The 21,409-nt window shown below is 41.9% G+C and overlaps 1 protein-coding gene across 2 annotated transcripts in view; it reads right to left on the reverse strand.

The window, feature by feature from the left end:
* Positions 1–21,409, reverse strand: part of C7H10orf90 (chromosome 7 C10orf90 homolog) — a 66,976-nt gene that overhangs the window by 18,138 nt on the left and 27,429 nt on the right. For both annotated transcript variants that reach the window (XM_086752336.1, XM_086752337.1), the window contains 2 exons: positions 14,397–14,491; positions 11,068–12,151 (listed from right to left, as the gene is read on the reverse strand). In XM_086752336.1, coding sequence (XP_086608462.1) covers positions 11,068–12,151; positions 14,397–14,491 — 1,179 coding nt within the window. The remainder of the gene's footprint in view (positions 1–11,067; positions 12,152–14,396; positions 14,492–21,409) is intronic.

Consider the following 21,409-nt stretch of genomic DNA (forward strand, 5'->3'; position numbering starts at 1 on the left):
ATTTGCCTTCATATCAAGAAACGGTCTGGGCAACAAATGTGTGTGTTTTGAAGCCAAACGGCTTTTTCACTGAGATTGTCAGACCGCGGCCGTGTCCCCAGGAGAGGCCATTTGCCATGGCTGGGCACCAGTATCCAAAACTACGGCAGGAATCATCAGGGTGGTGAAAATGGGCTGCAAGATAGCAGGATAACACAGAGTGAGGGAAGGAGTTGTCTGTAAGTCACATCCCTCCTCTCTAATAGCTTAGAATATGGATCTGAACAAAAGAAAGAAGAGTTGCCTGGAGTATTCACACCCCATTTACTCCTAACTACTAAACTAGCTATTTGCGGATATTGGCTTCCAAGTGTAAGTACAGTAACCTCCAAGAACTGAGAATTAAGCCCCAGGAATTTTCTTACATACAGCAACTGGAGACAGCCTTGCCTTCTGCCCTGCACTCCTTCTCTGCCAAAAGAAATGCCACCAGTGGGATTCTGCCCATGAGGTCTGGAGATTCCCACAAAGATGTGGATTGGAGAGAAAGAAAAAGAAAGGCATGAACAAAACTGGGAACAGGGTCTAAAATTAATTTAAAAAAAAAAGATGATGGCTGCTTCGTAGCATTTTATGACAATAAGAGGATGTCTAAGAATTTAAAAAAGCAAGATTCCTTATGAAATTCAGGTAACACTGCATCCTTTCTGCATGAAAAATATCTTCCTTAGATCTTGTCCTGGTATTATAACTAAATCCTAATCCTTATTAGAGTCACAGTATGGTGGGGATTATTTTTTTTTTTTGTAGTTAATTAAGGCAATAAGAAAAGGTGTGCCTTGTTCTTGTCTAACATCGAAGGCAATCAGAATAATAACGGAGCCAATTTGGTAAATTCTTTCCTCTAACTCCCTCTTGAATTAACCTTTCTATTCCAAAGGTACCACCAGGCTCAGTCAATCCCCAGGAAAACACAGCAAAACAAACCAGACACGGGCTCCAAAGACCAACTCCCTCATCCTCAGAGCAGCTGTCAATTACCTTAACTAATGAGTGCAGACGCAAACGATATTTAGGGGAAAAAAAAAAGAAAGGAAAAAAGGCAAAGGTACGTAAAGGTAAGATCACAGAGTTTCACTCTGTACATTCTGGATCCGTTTTTAATACAACTGTGTGGGGAATTAGGACTGTTACTCTCATTAAGACTATCTGGAATTGTGTATTGAAATCCCCACACACCTCACTTGAAATATATATGCCCCTCTGAGAACAGCTAGAATTGCAACTGGATGACTAGCAATAGATGTTTTTTCTATTATCCCAGCTGAAGAAAGACTTTAAAACTAATGAACAAAGACATGCAAGTGTAATACTTTGGGAGATACAGGAGAACAAAACTCGAAGAAACAGAAAGCTGAATGACTCCGTTAATAAAATTCAGCCAATATAGAACGTAGTCATAAAAGTTCAGCTGCTTATAGGAGAAAAGTTTAGAAACAAAATCATAATTACATGTGGAGAAAAGTCATTATTGCCCTATGCAAGAAAGAAAAAGACAACCGTTCAATTTTTCAATAATGACTTAGTGAAAACCATATGATATTGGAGGAGTTAAAAACGTTCTGTAAAACCAAGAGTAGCTTTTCAAAAGCTCTTTTTTTTAAAGAATCCTTGATCTCTGAGCAAAATAAGTATATTGTTTTACTGTAAAGTATCTTTTTACATTTTCCTCCCTCTCCCTTCAGGGGGTTTTGCTAACAGGAAGTGACCCTGCATTACACAGCAGGTTAAACTTTCCGTTCCTTGAAACACGGACAATTCAGGCAAACATATCCTTCTCCATTGTTACTCCTTTTTTTTTTTTTTCCTTTTCACTTTACAGCAGGATAATACAGCTTTTCATACTTTTGTACAAACATTCTTCCTAGCATTTCAGTGCAGATTTTTGACAAAGCACTTCTTTGAAATTGGCCAAAGCTCATTTTAACAGACACGGCTCTACAAATCCTCCGCGATCACCAAGCAAGTCTGACAAGAGGCGGCTGGGGAAGGAGACACACGGCGTTGATTCACCCCGTGTACTTAATGAGATCAGACATCACCACCGTAGGTAGGCTTTACATTACAGACCACCTGCTGGATTTTTCTTTAATTTAATAAAAGCCCCATGTGCCCTGTGTTGCTGAGCTCTCCCAGACCTCCATGATGGGAGCTGACACGGCCAATACCCCAGGTAGAGAAGAGCAGCAATTAATGTTCCTTAAATGTAAGAAACGTTTCCCTTCTTCAAGATTTAGACCCAGGCATATATAGGTGTAGATTGTATAGAGCTCACACGTGCCTCAAGCAGGCCAGCAGCGATCCGTAATCCAAACCAAAACTCCAGCTTCCTGATGACAAAGACTGATGACTCAATTCCCACCATGAATCAAATATTACCACTCCTAAGCCATAGAATCTCAGATATAAGTAAACAGACCGCATCATCTCAACAGCCTGGTAACACAGAAAAACGGCAACACTGAGAGCAATGACAATATTATTAATTATTTCAGTGTTTGTCAAGGGATGGAAGACAGGATGGATAATTTATTGTTCAGATCACTGCCAAGGAAAAGACATCACGTTTAATCAGTCAACAAGCTGCAGTCAGCAAGGAGTACTGCAAAATTCAGATGTTTTTACTAAAATTTCTGCTGACCAGTAGTAAGACCTATGTCCCTAACTGTCTTTTGATGTTTGTCAAATGACTCATATGCAAAAGGCAGTGTCAGCTGCTGTTCAGCATTAGCATCCATGGAAACTATCCAAATTGCAAAAAATTCTGACAGTAATGTAGCTCTTCCTGTGCTCCCTAACCAAAATGCAAGGCTTAACAAGGTCTTGAATTTACCTTTCAATAAAAATCTGGGGAGGGATCCTGAAAAGAAGAGCTGGGCCACATCCTCAGCTCCTTTCCCAGCATTATCAAGACCCAAAGTCAAGGCAAGTTTGCAAGCTTGAACCAACAGAATCAGTCCCACTGTTACTCCTGACGAACATGTCATTGTACCTGTACTAATGCTTCTTCAAACAGCCCTGCCCAGTGAGGATAAGGCTTAATTATTTCAGCTGTATCAATAACAACTCAAGCTAAAAGTCTAGATTAAAAAATTATCTCTAACAAAAAAAGGTTGGTTTTTTTTTTTTTTTTCTAGCCAGCTCTTTTGTTTGGTTGCTTGGTTTGCTTTTTTTTTTTTTTTTTAAATGATGTTGACAGCTGTGGACACATTTCTCAGAAGGAAGATGCTTTCTTTTATATGACTGTAGAAAGTTGTAATTATTTAAAAGAGAAAGCTTATCAAGGGTACCTAAGAACTATTAGGCTTCAAACCTGTAATCAGTCCAAAGTAGGAAAAGCCTCTCGGTGTCAAGAAACAGCTTGTTTACAGAAGGCAAAATTAGTGTAGTCCACCACTCAGCTTCAGAGCAAACAATCCCATGATGCCTTTAATCAATGGCACCTAACAATAAGTCGCTCTGTGGTGACTGCCAATTTATTTTCTCAAAACACTTTGCAAATAATTAATCAATCTTCTCTCTTGGTGTTAAATAAGGGAACACCACTTATTTCAGGGAGCTCATGGGTAGCAGCGTGCACTCAGGACAGGATGTGACACTCTGGCTCCGGCCGCGCACGGAGAGGTTTGGTGGAACAAGGGCGTAATTTGCAATGACTGCACCGGCAAAAAGGCAACGTTCCTGCCTGGCACCTGCAGGAGATCGTCTTACACTCTGAATCACATGAGTGTGTTATTGCTGCAGAATATTTTAGTGGCCAAGAAAAAAATCTACCCACATGATTTGATTCTGCTTGCACCAGTGAGTTCCCAAACCCAGCTGGTTGAGAACAGCATTTGTGTATTTTGCTAACGTTTCTCCCCATTTGTTTCCTATGAGCTGGGACAGGATAAAAGGAAAAATATTCCTTTTTCATTAAACCTTTCATAATTTGGAGATTGGTCAAGCACCTTGTAATTGTTTGCTTATTGAAGATAATTAGTTTTAGATTTTTAGATTCATGCCTCAAATCATCATTGTTTTTCTTGTCATGCCTTTTTGGCCATGCTATACAAAAGCTGTGTCTTTAAAAAACCCATCACTCCCAGGGAACTGGTCCTTGTACTGAGAGGATCTCTGTTCATATTGTTAAGAACCATGGAAGTGGTTACTGAAAATACTTTGAAATTTGCTGCTGTACCCATGATGTCTATCTCAGAGTTGGACATTCACGTTTGCATTTCAAGGATGTCATGCTAGAAGCTATCAGGTGCTATTGCAGCAACTCAAGAAGTAATCTGATGCAGCGCGACTTTAAAAAAAAATATATTAATGATGATTCAGAACATTTCAATGGTGACTTGCAGGGTAAGAAATTTATCAACTGCTTGGTATTCTCATCATGTCAAAGACAGCTAGTTGTTCAGCTCTTTCTGATAATTTACCACAGCTAGACTGAGCCAAGTACTCATTTTGCAGACTACAGAAGAGTTGCTCCTGGTTTAAACCAAGTGTGAATAAGGAGAAAATGAGGCCCTGTGCTCCAGTGGGATAATGCAGTCACTGAATCCATATAGCCCATCTTTCTCTTAATCATTATTTTAATGATTCTAGTATTCAGTCCTCCACTGCTTGCCCTGAGTGCTAACGAGTGACTTGCCCTCTTCACAGTCTTTTGTTTCAAATTGTCTTACATTTTTACCAACTCTGACAGCTCAAGATAGAAGTGTCCACCCTGAACAAGATGGAAAACAGTGGGAAAAATCAAACTCTCAACTTTCACATGCCAAAAACAAGGAAAGCTGAACTTTAACTTGGATCTTCAGCAGACAATATGATCATCTTTGGGAAGATTATTCTAATTTATCAGTTTCATTCATAGAAATGCTGTCCATAACATCATTAACAGGGCACAATCCTTCTGTGTTCTAGGGAAACGATGGCATTTCTATCCAGCAGGTTCTTTGCTACGCCCCATAGTATAAAACTGAGGCTTTAAATGGCAAAAAGCATGCTTCCTGAAGGTAGGGAGCTCCTTCAAGTCCAGTCAAATTATTTCACGGCTGTGCCCTTAAACAAGTGACAAAACCTAAACAAAACCCCACGCAAAACCAAAAAAAAAAAAAACCAACCACCCCCAAACCATCCATGGCTGCTTGTTGCCTAAAACTGCAGATAAATCGTTAAAGAAAAATTTGCTCCATAGGAAAATGCAAGTGTTCTAATCAGAGCCCGGGTCACTATGACACCACAATGCCACTGAATAACCAGTACCGTCATTGAAAACCAAACTAGGGGCGGCTTTGGCTTACGCAACCGTAAGCATCCACTCTCTCTCTTGCTTACATCTGTTGCCTGTGACTTCCAACAGTAGCTGTGCATCCATAGGGCAGGGCAGAAGGCCACATTGCCTTCCTGAGTCCCATAGTTTTTCTAAATAAGCGGAGTAAGAAAGCACACTGCTCCTCACTGATCCCTTGCTTCTCCTCTTACCCGGTGACAGTCATCACCCCTTCCTTGTCACACCAGATGACAGGGAAACTGGCAGCAGAAATTTGAAACAAGGGGCAAAGCTCAAGAGCTTCTTACTCCATAAAAGGGCCCTCCCGAGAAGAGCAGGCACCTCCTTCCTTCTAAAAAAAGCTCCAAGATAAGGAGACACAATCCCTATTCACAGGCTGGGGTCTGTCTCGAAGGCTGGCAGCATCTCCCAGAGTCACTCATAACTGAGGACTGCCAGATCCTCGCCAAGTTTTCAACATCTGTAAGGACCAAGTCCTCAAGTTCTCAGCTTCTCATACAGAACACGAAGGTCACATTGCAGTGTGACAGACCCAATGACACAAAACGTCTAGACTAAGGAAAATTGACAACCTCTTCCATTTTAAATTTATACCAGATGAAGTGAAACATCAAAGGAGCTCCTTTTAATGGGCTTTTTGGCATGTGGTCCTTTGTTCTTAACAAGTCGGTACCAGCTGCTATGTCCATAATGCCAAGTCAGTTATGTCCCTGGCCAGATTCTTGGCTGGTGTAAATCACTGTCACTTCTCTGAAGGCAGGTATTTCTATTGGTTGACATCAGCTGAAGATTTGGCTCCTCATGCTTAGCAGGTGCAAGCTAAAGCAAAATCTTCTGTGCCATATTTCACGTTTCTCCTGTCTTCACTACTGCTGTACACATTCTGGGGCTGGAGAGTTAATTAGCATCAGCTGCAGCTACTCAAGTTTCTATACAATAAATTCCATATTGTAAGGAACAGCTTTCGTCTAATTATATCTTGTTCATGTGTGTGTGTATATATATATATATATTTCCCCCTCACACACACTAATCTTGTACTCTGGGTTATTGCGTGGTGATTTTCCCATAAACAGAAGATGAGGTGAGAACACCAGATAGGTCGCATTCATTCTACGCAACATTTCAAATACTACTCAGTAATTGAAGGCTGTTAATAGTATTTACTTTCAGTCTTAAGATTTCCTGTATTAGCCCATCCTGATTACCATGAGTATATATTAGTTTAAAGGTGACCTATAAAAATTTTCTTGATAAACAAATGTCTCAAATACTGGGGTTTTTTTCAATGTGTATTGAAAATAAAAATATTTTGCTTTTCAGGTAGCAGCGTACTGAAATCCCACAGCACTAGCTGTTCTGATTTTTCCCCTACACAAGTGTGTGTATGTATGTGTGTGTAAATACATATAGACATGCACAAAAAAAAATTAAAATAGCTCTTGAAACAAATTAAAGTCTAGTTATTTACCCTTTAGTAAACTTGTTAATAAAACTCTTGCTTACGAAGGAAACAGAAGCTTATAATCACCTGGGGCTGCTCAACACCCCAAAAGCTCAGATCCCATCTCAGTTTTCCCCACCCACTGTCTTGGGTTGTTTTAATTAGGTAAATTATGCTTTCAAGTCACCTGCTGTTCCCTTTGGGAAAAAATATAAGCAATTACGATACCAGCTTTCCGATTTAAATGTTTTCTTCTCCTTCTTGAGTGTTTCATTCCTGAGTTCTGCAGGAGAAAGGATGCTGGCAGTGCAGCCCACCAGGCACCCCCTGTGCCAGGGCTGGCTCCCAGTGCCTGCGCTTCCTGCTACTTGTGTTCACGCCCACAGTCACAATCATCACTGTTGCATCATAATCACCACCTTCCATTGTTGACCCATGCATACCTCATAATCCTGATTTCCCTACTTTCGGTTGGTTTACACATGACGGTGATTCATGAGATGCCATTTTGTCATCTCCCTCCACCCTTCTCGCGCATCCTCCACATTTTCTGTATCTCAATGTAGGGCACCGGGAGCCAGCCCTACACCCACCATCCAAACCGGATTTACGTTTCTCTCCACCTCAGCTGTTCTTCCTTAATAACACTGCATGGCAGTTTTGGGTATGACAATAAAAGAAAAAAAAAAGTGAGGAAATTATAAAAGTTGAGGTGTTGGCAGAAATTATTTCAGTTTATAACATAGCTGACATTCGCAAAGGTGCTCAGGCATCAAGACATTTATGATTATCTAAGCTTAAATGTAAATTTAGATGTTGGCATTTATAATCTTTCATAGTAAAGTGACGATATTGTTTAATCAAGAGGTCAAAATGAATTTAAAGTTGTCCCATTTTTCTTCTCTTTGCTGCTTTTTAATAATTCAGCACAGAGCCCAGTAGGTAATATATTGTAAAAGATGGATGGAAAACTAGATATTCATGCAGAATATACTCTTCATGAAAGGTGAAGATTAAAAACTCTCCGGTCTTCAGCAGAAACAAGACTAATCTTTTCATTTTTAACTTACCTTGTATTTATGAGACATCAGCTACAGACAGTAAAGGAAATTGCAGCATTCGCTTGAAAGCAGCATTAGCAAGTTCTGACAGCTTGTTAAAAGCCATGACCGAAGGCAGGGTGATGCGCATCGATCACCCGCAACAAGGAGCTCATGGAGCTTGGCCGGGGCTTACCCTTGGTCATATCTCTGAGGTGGGTCATGTGGCTCTCAGTGGGCCATTTCACATTAACAAGTACACGTTCTTCAGCTGCCCAAGCGATTTAAATGCTAGCCACTCATTTAAAATAAACATAATTACGTCCTACGCCTCTATATCCTCCTGCAGTTTGAGTCTGACTTCACATGTAACATGGATTTTCCAGCACTCAATTCCTTGCCAGATAATTGAAGTAAAGTACTCAAAGCAATGGAGTCAGTAGAAGATGCAGTCCATAGTGGTGAAATCACAAGATCGTATTCTATCCTTGGGATGCGATAGCATGATATATGGCTTTGAATACTACCTGACTCTGAGATTTCTAAGTATAATTAACATCCATGAGCATACCCCAAGATTTGTGTTCCATTAATGTGCCTAAAATACCCTTTTCAGACACAGCACGTTGTGGAAACACATACCATTGGAGATTATCTGGAGCAACCTCCTGCTGAAAGCAAGGCCTTAGGTTAGGTTATCCAGGTCCGTGGAAACTCAAGTCTTAAATACTTGGATGTGAATATGAAATAGTATAATACTATAAGTAGAGTCATCATTACTTTAGTATAGAGCAGACCAAAGGTTAACGTGAATGGATTTGAGCTAGAAAACACTATAGAAAAAAAAATGTGTACAAAGATTGGGAATCTGTAATGGAATAAAGGACTTTGCTGATGGGTGCTCGTAAAGCAGCATCTTGCAATAAGGTCTTGTAATTTTGAGCTATATACACAGATGTGCCACAGCAAAAAGGAGGAAGGCAACTGTGTCCCACTATAGATTTCTTTAGATATTTTAAAATCATTCAGGAAAAAAAAAAAAAATATATATATATATATAATAGGCTGTAGGACTATACCAGATTTGCACCAGAATGGAGCACTGGACCTCAGAGATCTCTTCTGTCCCTTACTTCACCCAATTTTGGACCTAAAGAGAACTCATATTTTCATTTTCTCCCAGATTAAAATCATACTGATTGCCTTTCATTTTAATGAGCAGTGCGGATGTCTCGTGCATTTAACTGGGTTTCTTATGATTTGTCATGATGGCTATGCGAGGCCTCATTACTTTGGTGAGAAAAACTGTTGTTTTGAAGCATTATTCTGGGTGTTTGCACAAATTCCACACAGGAAAGTTGTAGTAAGCTGATAAACACCTTCTTATATATCACAAAGGGTCTGATCCAGAGAAATATACATCTTCACATTCTATATTATTACTTACACAAAAGGTGGAAGCAGTTAAATCGCTACCACTTCCCATGTTTATTTACACCTGTATTCTTGTGTACACAAATGGTGGAAATCAGTTTTCAAAAACCAGGATTTCTCAGCTGATTACCTCACTTGTTTCCTCTTTTTAGTAAAACTGTGGAACCTTGAGCAGTCTACCTATTTCACTTTCTAATTACTTCCAGTAAAAATGATTCCCTCATGACCACCACTGTATTACTAAGCCCAGGGAAGGCTCAATATTATTTTAATCCTTGTTTCTGTAGTATATCACAGAGAGACTTTAGACGGTGTTGAACAAAGCCTTGAGTGCATAGTACTTTTTATGGAAACTTCAGGAGGACATTGTTACTTGAAATTAGGATGGTATGCAATGAAATCCAAAGCTGAAACACTTAATTTGCTGGTGTCAGTCTGTGGAAGGTCCTCATCAACCCTCAGCCCTCTACACTTTTTCCTTGCTTTAGGACTGGTTGGCATCTTCTCTCTCCTACTCCCCGCCGTGCCGTCAACAACAGACAACCTGGATTACACTAATAAACATAAAGAAATATTTTATCTCAGGCTTCCTTCAGCAGCCAGCCAGAGGGGTGCTTCACCCTGCAGATCCCCGTGGCTTTCGTGTAAGGGCCTGACTCTGGAATGACTGACACTACTGGTTTCTCTGTGGAAAATCCTGGCTTTGATGGTGATTTTATTTAAGGTTAAAGCAAGAGGCCTCTGAACAAAGCAGTGCCTTCTCACTCTTTGCACCTTGATAACTGCAAGAGGAGTCCCACTGATGTCAGGCACGGGAAAGTGAGTGTAGCAGTAACGCAGGGCGCAAAGTGATGGGTTTTCTACATTGTCCAGCCCATGAGACAGCTCACAACAGCTCATCTTTCTCTTTTTTCCCATTTGCCCACTGGGAAGAAAAAGGTACAAGTGAATATTAAGAAGTAGCTTACGTTCATACGCTGATCCTTAGATCAAAAAGGCCATACAAGAACAGGGTAATCGCAATTAAACGTAGCCCAAGGTTGCAGGATACATGGGGGGTGAGTTTTAACCTTAGTGTTTTTGGTATAAACCAGACTCGCTCACTGACATTCCTCCCATCCACACTCCCTTCCCGGAGAGTCAATAATCTCAGCTGTGGTTATTCAAGGGCACTGTGAAATAGCTGCTACAGCCCAGCGCAGCAGAAGCTACAGCACTCTGGGCACGAAGCAATCCCCGCGGTACCTTTCCTCTCCACGAGAGCAATGTCACAAAGAAAATTTTACGTTTGCAAAATGCCTGGAGATGTTCAAAACAAATGAGTTATAGACTTGCAAACCATTTACCTGGAACCATTAGTTATAAAGGCCTGGGCTTATTACTGTAGCCTTCTAAAGAAAAGCTGAAAACTATCACCTTTTAATATCACAGAGCACAAAACCAAGCTCAGTGCAGCCATCTCCTTCTTAATCTCACACCTTAAAATCCAGTCCTTGTACAAAGACCTAATTCTTTTTAGGGGCTAAGCTCTTGCATGTTGCTGGGAGGAAAAAAAAAAAAATTACAGTTAGAAGTGGTTAAAAATAGAGGTTTAATGCAGAAAACACAGGCAGAATTTTCTCTATCATCTGATGAGCACCATGCACTGCTAGCATGGCAAATATATTCAAGGCAGTCCTGGAACTGAAAACGTCTGGGTTATGCTCTGACTCACCGTGCGTTTGCAGAAGCAAAGATTACTGTTATCTGCTCACATGAAATCATTGTGGTGGGTCTGTTCCAGGTTGAACCTCTGCTCCACCAGACTGAGGTTTATGGAAATTACTTACCTGCCTCACCACTTGAATTAGGAAGCTGGAGAGAAAATGTCATATGATAGCTGCCAGCTTGCTTATCATCATCTATCTTTGTTGGTACTACGTTATTAGGTCCTCTGGGTGCATCCACAAATGCTGGAAGTTCAGAGACAAAGACACTTTGCAAGGGGTATTTACTATCCAAATAGCCTTCATCTCTTGTCTTTTTATTAATTACATTATTTTCTGTTAAGTCTGCACTCCAGTTCAATCTGAGTGGAGTCTTTTTTTCTCCTAGGAGCTTTGTCTTAAATATCTTCTCTATTGGCTCTCCATTAGCTATGCCATCTACTCCATCTGCTGTTAATCTAGATGAACTGCAATTTATATTGAAGGACAACATTGATCTATGAATTTTTTGGCATTTAATTCGAGGTTGGTCAATGCACATATTGAGCGACTTGTCTACGTAATAGATGGTATTTGGACACTGCTGAGAAACCTGGAGGTGGACACATGAGATGAAGGAAGGTGGTACTTTCTCTCTCCCATCGCTGCTTTGAAGACCCACGCCGTTCTCCTTGTTTCCAGGGTCAAAAATCTGCTTTTGTGGCTCTTCACCTAATTTTGAGCAAGATTCCAAAATCTTTAACGGAGAGGCAATTCCGTTTGTGTGGCCCAGTGGAGGCCAGTGACAGAGGGCAGCAGGGACTTCGCTCGAGGCGGGGGACACAGCGCTGGGCTCTTGCACAGCCACAGCTCCACGCGCTGGGTGGCTGGAGCCCACAGCGATGCGTCTGGCTGTAATAGTTATGGAGGCAAACCCTTTCTGCTGGTTTCGACACTGTTTTTCCTCTGCAATGGGAGAGTCCAATGGAGACATGGTGTCATCTAAAGATGCCTGAATTTCCAATCTGCTGGGAACTACCGTAAAGTCTCTACTAATACTGACTGAACCGTAGTTAGCCGAAGATTGCTTCGTGTGATAAGCACTGGGCTGGGGGATCACGGACTGCATAGGCGAAGCGGACCAATTTTCTTTTGATTTATTCTCATCAATCATCTGTGAAATGGCTATCGGTGAAATCAATTTTGCATTTTGTGATAACAGAGATTCCTGCAAATGAAAAGATTTAAATTATCAACATACTCTATCCTAATATATGTAACTGTTTCTCACCTATCATCTATTGCACTAGACAGTTTTGTTTGAGATTTCTTGTTAACTTTCTATTCATACTAACTTTTTTGTCATTTAAAAACACACACTCTTGAAATCAGCTCCAAATTGTCTGGGAGATCTCAATGAAAACCTTATTACCCTGATGCAAAAAGATATTAAAATTGAAAATGTGTATTCCGTACTATTATTTTCAGTATTTGACCCATTGTTACAGTTGGGATTTGTAGCTGCTATGCTTGTTAAAGAATGGACATGCTAAAGGCAATTGCCAGTTTCAGACTCTAAACTGTTCTTTCATGATGGCCTGCTGGAATTCCAAATGCATTTATGGATCATTAGCCTGAAGGTCCACGTGTGCCATCACATGCTGCAGAGGACACGTGGGCACCAGGGTCATGACCGCTCTACAACCTCATGAGTCAAAAGCATGGAAAAAGTTCTCCGTGATTCCTCCCACAAAAGTGATATAATTTCCTATAGGGCTCTGGGTACTGTGTTAATTCATTTGTTCCCTCTTTATTATCATTACTTGGTGGAATCTATCAATGATGTAAAATCACATATGTCCAAGATTGATTGACAGTGGCCCAGATTCATTTTTCCAACCATGCAGGGAAAAAAAAACAACCCTATCTTGTATATTGCTTCACTCGATGGGAGAAAGGAGGTGCTTTTACCTTAAAGCTATAGGACAAAGAGTAAACCTGAGTTTAAAATCTCCTGCTATTATTAGCCACACGACTGGTCACACAAGTCATATGCAATAAAGCATGTGACCTAATCTCACTGCTGCTGTAAATTGGCTGATTAGATTGGTCCTGCCCTGTATGCTTAGGTCTCCTGATCCTAACAGAAAAAAAAAAAAAAAAAAAAACAAACCGCTGAATTGCCATGCAAAATCTGCGGATTAGCTTCATAATGAAAGCTCATCCAAGTTCATTCAGGGTTTAGGTGCCATTTGCTAGCTGTACTGCTCCTGCTTGTTATGAATTTATCTCAGTCATCTCTGAGCATCCATTGTCTGATAATCCATGCCAGCACTTGACAAGTGTTTCACAAAACATAATGCACTTCTTCCTCAAGGAAGGCTATGTGAGTGACAGAGCTGTGACCTCCCAGGTGCCATGGTTATCCTGCTCCGGGCTTGGGTCCCAGAGTCGGGACGCTGCGCCGAACCCCACGGGGAAAACAATTCCTGTGCTCCTGTCCTCCAAACATGGAAACAAGACAGAAAACGGGCTCCTTGGCCACCCTTGGGAAGGCTGATTGGGGAACCCAAATGGGAGAGGTAGATCAAGAGTTCATTAATGAGGAGAAATGCAGGTACATTTTATCAACTCTTTAGCTGCCTGTGCTTTTGACAACTCAATAATTTCACAGCCCCAGGGAAAGCATTTTCTTCCTCTTTTCACGGTTTGTAACGTTTGCCTCATTTTCTGCACTGCATCTACTTCTACCTACAGGTTTAAGACCTTTGCATGCCTTCCAAAACTCTCAACTTCCCAAGATTTCTACAGGGCACCAAAGAAGGATGTTCCTTGAAATACTTTGTTTTGGATGCATCTCTCACACTGCAGCAGTTAATTTGACGTTTATTTCTTTTGTTCAGGGCTGCACAGATGGAGACATCCTGAAAGAGTCCAAAGGCACGTCAAAAACGCTCTCCATTAGCTTCAAACTCCTGCACCAACATTTGAAATAATTTGCTTTTCTTTTTTTTTTTTTCCTGTTTAAGTATTATTCCCTCCTCTCAACCTTTGGCAAAGAAATGGTTTGACCAGCTGATCCTATACTCGTTAGGAGCTTTCAAGCTCCGCTGCATCTTGTGAAAAAAATACTCACTTACACAAAGTAATTGTGATGAACTGAAAACCTCAGGCTTTATCTTGAGAACATCTGAGACAGAGCGTACTGATATTTCTGTTACTCCTTGATTTAGTCTCCTGGGATGTTTTTAACAACTTTTTTTCCCCCCTCAAAATATGCAATTTTCCCCCCCTCACCAAGAGCACACAGAATTACAACATTTCACCATCACTTTATTTGGCGTTTCTGCTGCCTAAGCTAAGCCTAGCTAAACAAAACCAAGTCCAAATACACTGCTCAGCAAACAGCGATTGTTTTTTAGACCTGAATGCTTCCTGCTGACTGCTATTGAGACATAATTTATTTATTTTACCTTGGTGGAGCTTAATTTTCTCTCCGCAGCACTCTCCCGCTGAAGGCCTGTGCATGTCCTCTGACCGTTAGTGCCCCATTGCTTCTGTGTTACTCCTACAGAAAAAAAACCACAGAGAAAATAACATTATTTTCAAAACAGAGGGAGACAGATTCAAATTAGATATTAGGAAGAAATATTTTACACTGCGGGTGATAGAACACTGACCCAGGTTGCACAGAGAGGTGGTGGATGCCCCATCCCTGGAAACATTCCAGGCCAGGTTGGACGGGGCTCTGAGCAACCAGATCTGGTTGGAGATGTCCCTGCTCCTGGCAGGGGGGCTGGACTGGACGGCCTTTAAAGGTCCCTTTCAACCCAAACCATTCTGTGATTTTATGATTTTCAGCATCCTGGAGGAGATGACTTAGAAAATGTGGTTTTAAATTGAGTGCAAGCAGGAAGAAGAGGGCTACGGTGAATGATCTGATTGTCCTGGGGTCTGGTTATCCGAGGGATCCTATTTCTTCCTCTTCCTAGGAGAGGCACTTGAAACATCCCTTGCAAAGATGGGTTTCTGGACAGTTTCACAATGTCTTCAGGGCTGATCCAAAGCTTGAATATCTCTGCTTTTGGCTTCCATGGCTTCAGGCATGAGTGTGGAGGAATCAGGTAAGATGGTAAATGTGGATTTCAACAAACATCACTTTTGTGTAGCCTGTAGAACTGGGAACGTTTTACTTCATTTGACATAAGTCATCTTCACATTTAAAAAACTGCAGTAATTTTAAAACATATTCACAAATTCTATTACATAACTTGTTTTTCACGGAACCTGGACTATTGCAATGATGCATTACGTCTGCTGTCAACAGTTTTGCCAGAAATTATGTTACTTTCTATTTCATAATAAGCATCCAAAATTAATTTTCAAAAATTCTGTATTTGGACTAAAATCTCTTGACATTGCTGGCTGTTGCTTTATAACAAGTCACACCACTGCTAAGACTTTTTTTTCTTTCACTTAGTTGGACACAGAAATTTATAATTTTTTGCTAAGCAGAATTTCAGTTCACATGTAACATGATACTAACATAGGAATATAAACCAGCTTCACTTTAAGAAGTGTTTGTTAAAGCATATCCACCATAGGGGGCTTCATGGCTTCATCTCCTTGGGAGCAGCTATGGAGCAGAAGGGAAAGAGGAAGAAGGTATCAGGTCTATCCCCCATTGAGAAATCTCCTTGAGTTCCACCACAGAACAGCAATCGCAAAACACCAGCAGCGTGTTTGGTGAACCTTCTGCTTTAACAAAGTATACTGAGATATACTCTAGTACTTTACTTACGCAGCTCTAAGATGCCAATGCCACTATGTATATTCATAGCTGGCATGAAAAAAAAAAGAGGTTTGCTTTTGTCATTGAGTGAAAGAAGGTCCTGAGCAACACAGAAACAGCTGGACTCATTAGCCACAGTGTGGAAAAAAAGAAGATAATCCAGAAAATAGCCAGAGCAGAGGGCCCACTACACATTTTGTTTTTTTGGCAAAGAAACAATGCACGGGTGCAATCAGTGAAAGTGCAGTGAACCTGGTCTAGCACTGGATCATGGTAACTGCTGGCACAAAAAACAGGCAAGATGCCCTTAAAGCCCGCTGCTCACCCTGATGTGGTACTCAACGGTGGAGGATTTTCTCCTTTCAGTGAAGGAGAAAATCCACCTGCACCCATAAGCAGTGGGATAGGGGTAACTGCTGCGCGAGCCTTGTGGAAAGGTTCTTTTCCATGTATCAGTACTACGGTGAGTTACATGCAAATACCTTCATGATATAGAGCTGCTACATATGCTGTCTTATTTACTTTTTAAAACAACTAAATAGGGAAAAACTTGCAAAGAAGGATAAAGAATAAATTATTGGATTGAGTTAAGGCAAAACAGCAAAAAAATCCATAGGTTTGATTTTAAAAAGTATGTAATTAAAGCAACAACTTAAACTACGTTATCAATATTTTCTTTAAACTCTTTACAGTAAGAAAACCACAGTTGTCTCGGATCAAGCTGGAAAGCTACAACAGGAAAAGATCAACTTGTGAATGTCAACCAGTGTGCAAGGAAATCCAGAAGGCTGGCTGGAGATAAATCAGATCCAGACAGGTGTGTTTTGCCAGATGGCCTTTCATGAATTTCGTTCAAATATATTTTCAGCAAAAGGTAAAGACTGAGTACTACATGGTCAGACAAGAACAAATTACCAAAGTCCACACAGTAGACTACATATAGTATGTAAGTTATTATTGGAGTAACCTCCTGTAATTAGGAATAACCTGTAGGTAGGACCTTCCAACTTCAGAGAGATCCCTTGGGTTTAATCAGTTAATTCTTGCTTGTTTAACTCTAGAAAGTATCTGTTTCTGGAGCAGAAGAGAGAGGAAAAAAGTGAGGTGGGAAGAAGAGGAGGAGGAAATTTTTATTTTCTTTGCTAAATCATCCAGAGTCAAGTTTTGCATGTCGTTTTGTACCGTATCTTGTACAACGACGCTCTCGTATTACTATGGGAATCTTATAATTGAAAAGACTCAAACTTTTGGCAAGTCATTTAAAACTAGTTGCTGAGATAGATTAAATGGCACTGGTGGCAAAAGCTCTGGTATTTTTCATTATATTATTAAACCTATTATTGGAAGCTTCAACAGTTGTTGATTCAGGTCAACAAAACAAGCCCCCCCCCCAAAAAAAAAACCAAACCAAAAACCAACCCCAAACATTTAAAAAGAGCCTGAATCTATGTTCGAAATGAATATACTTCAGGGAGCACAAGGGTTTAGCTGGGATGTGTCACATACAGAGTTTTCATACAAATTCTCATCCTGACAAAACACATTGCACTGGAACTCTTGTTGCACAATGAAATGCAAAGTTCGTTTTCTCCCTGGTGCGAAAGCATGAAAGAAATGGCATTTCAAGTACTTTCCATCTCTGTGGGGAGTATGAAAAACTTATTTCTATCAGAGTTGAAATCCTGAGGATTTTTTTAACCTCCCCAGACCTTCCCTTCCCACCGTGACCCACCACTCCAGCTTACAAACAGGAGATGTGATGAGGAACAGAGGAGCAGTCGCTGGCACATGAACTTTGTCCTATTACATCTTCCCTCTTTTTATTTTTTTCCCCCACAAACACTGTTTATTGAACCAAATGATACGCTCCTTGGCAAGGCATCTGGACATCCGGCTACAGACCAGGGTTTTCCTAATTACGGCGTGCAGCTGGAACCGATTCTCCCAGTCTCGAGTGCCTGGATGTCTGCCTCAGGCCAACTGGCAGGTGGCTCAGACAATGATTCAGAAAAGATGTACTTGTAAATCAGCTTGCTAAAACACAGATAGATTGCAAAGGTGAAGGTGCTGGTGAAAAATAGCGTACTGCGAATATTTGGCGTACAGAGGACAGCCCAGTCTATAGCCAGATGAGGTTTTGTACAGAACTTGACACACACATGAAAACAGTCCACGGAAAGTGATATTTTGCCACCATTTCAGGTCTTTGCTAGACACATACAGACGGCCATGCTGGAGGGGGTTGTTTGATGACACCCAGAGTGACACTGAGCAGAGCTGGAATAGGTTTAGACCACTGGCCCTGGCCTCATCTCCAGTTTTTGTCATGAAAGTTGCATATTTCACGAATTTACTATTCATATGCTGACAAATTTCAAACACATGTCAGCACTTCTGATCTCCTCTGCTCTGCTCCAACCCCTGCTTACTCCGCACTGATCAGGTCTGCCATCCCCTTGGAGCCACCAGCATCACCTCCAAATGAACTCCCCTGGAGGCTCCAGGAACCTCCAGCGCTTCCCTCAAAACACCATAAAACAGCATAGCAGAGCACATATACCAGTACAAAAAGAGAAAAAAACTCCACTTCACCAAAAAGTTATCTTTTTTTTTCTGTTGATCATTAGATCACCATCAAAGGGACCTTTGAGGAGAGCTGGGCTCCCTCCCAGGTTCACAGCAGCCAGAGTCCCTACAGCCCCCAGGTCAGCACCATCGATTACTCAAAAATGCTCATATTCCCCTCCAGGACCTGGGACCTAAAGGACATTGATGGCTTGGATGCAGAGTTGGGCATCAGAGCAACCGCCCAGCTTATACAATGTCTTTGGCATCAGTTAAAACTTTTTTTTTCAAGCCTTTTTCTCCTTCTATGCATTATTTCTAATGTCAGTTACCAGTAGACAAACCATATCATTAAAAGAAAACTGGAAGAATTCATTTATACTTTACTCTGTTTAAAACATCAGATTTGTTTAAACTTTCTTGTGATTTATTTAATTCAAATACCTGAGGAAGCCTTTAGGAAAAAAAAAAAAAGCATCATCATTAAAGAATCACCACACTTCCTCTCAGTAAGGGTTGGGAGAGATCATAATTCACTTCTTCAGATCTGAAGTGAGTCATCCAGACTTTATAGATACATCGAAGAAGAAAGCCAAGTCAGAACGAGCACCAGAACGAAATCCACATCTTCTGGTCTTCTTCATGTATCATAAAGAATACCATAAAATTGCAGAGAGTATTTGTTCTGGTTTTGTTAGTGAGGGGGGGCCTAAGGTGGCAGCTTCTATAGGAAACTGCTAGAAGTCGCTCCCCTTTGTTCAGTGGACTCGGCCGGGCCTAGGGTGGACCCGCTGCTGGCCAAGGCCAAGCCAATTGGTAGCAGAATGTCCCATGATAACGCCTCTGCAATAACGTATTTAAGTAGGGGAAAACAGAAAAAAAAGAGGAGAAGATGTGAAGCAGCTGAGCGGGGGGCAGAGAGGGGGAGGCGCAAGCCTCATGGGCCTTGCAGGCCTCACCCTCTGGCCTCCCGCTGGGCGGCCGACTGGGCTCAACTCAGCCCAGCCTGGCTGCAAGAAGTGGAGAGGAGATGAGAAGTGAACAAGATGTAAAAAGGATCCTGAGAGGCGTCTGCCAGCCTGTTGTGAGGAACGGCTGCAGACGCCAAGGTCAGTTCAGAAGGAGGGGGAGGAGTAACACGGCTCCTGGCCAAGATTCCTCTGCAACTCGTGGTGAAGACCATGGTGGAGCAGGTTGTCCCCCTGCAGCCCATGGAGGTCCACAGAGGGGCAGAGATCCCCCTGCAGCCCGTGGAGGACCCCATGCCAGAGCAGGTGGAGGCCTGAAGGAGGCTGTGGCCCATGGAGGGCCCGCTGGGACAGCTGTTCTGGAGGGACTGCACCCCGTGGAAGAGATGACCCACGCCGGAGCAGTTTCACGAAGGACTGTGGCCCATGGGAGGGACCCCACGCTGGAGCAGAGGAGGAATGCGCGGAGTTCTTCCCCTGACGATGATACAGTGGCGTAAAACAACGCGTGATGAACTGACCGCGACCCCCATTCCCTTTTCCCCCCCCGTGCCGCTCGGGAGGGGAGGTAGTAGAGATAATGTTAAGCCCAGGAAGAGGGAGGGGTGGGGGGAGGTTATCTTGTTCCCTGTCTCATTCTCCTGCTAATTTTAGAAATAAACGAGTATTTTTCCCCAAGTCGAGTCTGTTTTGCCCGTGATGGTAACTTTAAGGATTTCTCCCCGTCCTTATCTCAAACTTTGAGCCGTTTTCCTTATATCATCTCCCCCTATTCTCTCGGAGGGTGGGGGGAGCGAGAGAGAGACTGCGTAGTCTGGTCCCGATCGGGGCTGAACTACGACAGTATTGTAATCTAAAATAAAACTGAACAATGAAGCTAAAGTTCGCATGCCCGGTACTAAAAGTAGAGATGGAAAAATTATTAAAATCCCACCTTATACCGAAGTTCCTGCTGATATTAAATGGATTTATAGGGAATCTACTGGTGAGTGTAGTGTTTAGCTTTTAGTGGAGAGAACAGTGCGTCTCCAGAAAGCCTTTGTGAAGGCACACTCTTGTCATCCTTCAAGGACATTATCCTGAGCCTTCAGAAGTGATGCTAAGTCCAAGGAGGAGGAGAAGTGTTGCATTGACAACGGTCTGAAGGTAGCATCCCAGTGAAGATGGGACACAGGCAGAGAACAGAGGCAGCCCCATAGCCACACGTGGATTTTACTCTCTTACGATCTCACAAAAATGCACCTGATTTTCATCTTTGCAGGATGTGACATTCAGCTACCTTCACATAAGAAGAGACAGCATTTTTCCCTAAGATACTTTAGAATCACAGAGTGGTTTGGGTGGGAATGGGCTTTTAAAGCCCATCCAGTCCAACCCCCCTGCAAGGAGCAGGGACATCTCCAACCAGATCAGGTTGCTCAGAGCCCCATCCAACCTGGCCTGGAATGTTTCCAGGGATGGGGCATCCACCACCTCTCTGGAGAGGAGCACACAATTTTAATCCTGATGGCTCCAACACAGCTGGAAGCCACACTGTACTTAGCCATCAAGAGAGGATGACAGAGGGAGAGTACCTCGGCCCTGTTAAAGCATCTTTGCTGAACTTGGAAGAAGTGGCATGCACCTACTTACAGCGGGGGTCAAACAGCAATATGGATTTAAAAGGGAGAAAGCAGCCACCAACACTTTTCTTGAAATCTTTCTTGCCGTGAGAAAAGCCAAACCAATACAAAACAAGTACCTTGCCACAAAAACAGTACTTGAACACAGTGGCACACAGATAACAGTATTTTAAAGCAGCTTTGTTGGGAAGTCTTTCAAATCAAAGGAAGGAAAACAGTCTGAAATCATTTCAGTCTGAACAGGGTTCATTATGTAAACAAAATAGAAAAATATTTTCTCAAGATGTCAGGATGGATTTTCTTCTATTACAAGTAGCATCATGAGATTTGTTAACTGAATTATCTTTCCCTGCTTGCACACCTTGAGGCTGTAGCTGGCTGCCTGCAGAGATGATTACAGGATCCACCACGGAATGGACAAATGAGTTCTGGTCTGCTATCAAAAGGCCAGAAGTTGTAAATCTCTCATTATCCGTGCCATTAGAAGCACAGTGCTCATCAGGGGGCTAGAAAGAGCACAGGAATTATATCTTGAAAAC

The sequence above is a fragment of the Chlamydotis macqueenii genome, chromosome 7, assembly GCF_036417535.1.
Source record: "Chlamydotis macqueenii isolate bChlMac1 chromosome 7, bChlMac1.mat, whole genome shotgun sequence".
NCBI lineage: Eukaryota > Metazoa > Chordata > Aves > Otidiformes > Otididae > Chlamydotis > Chlamydotis macqueenii.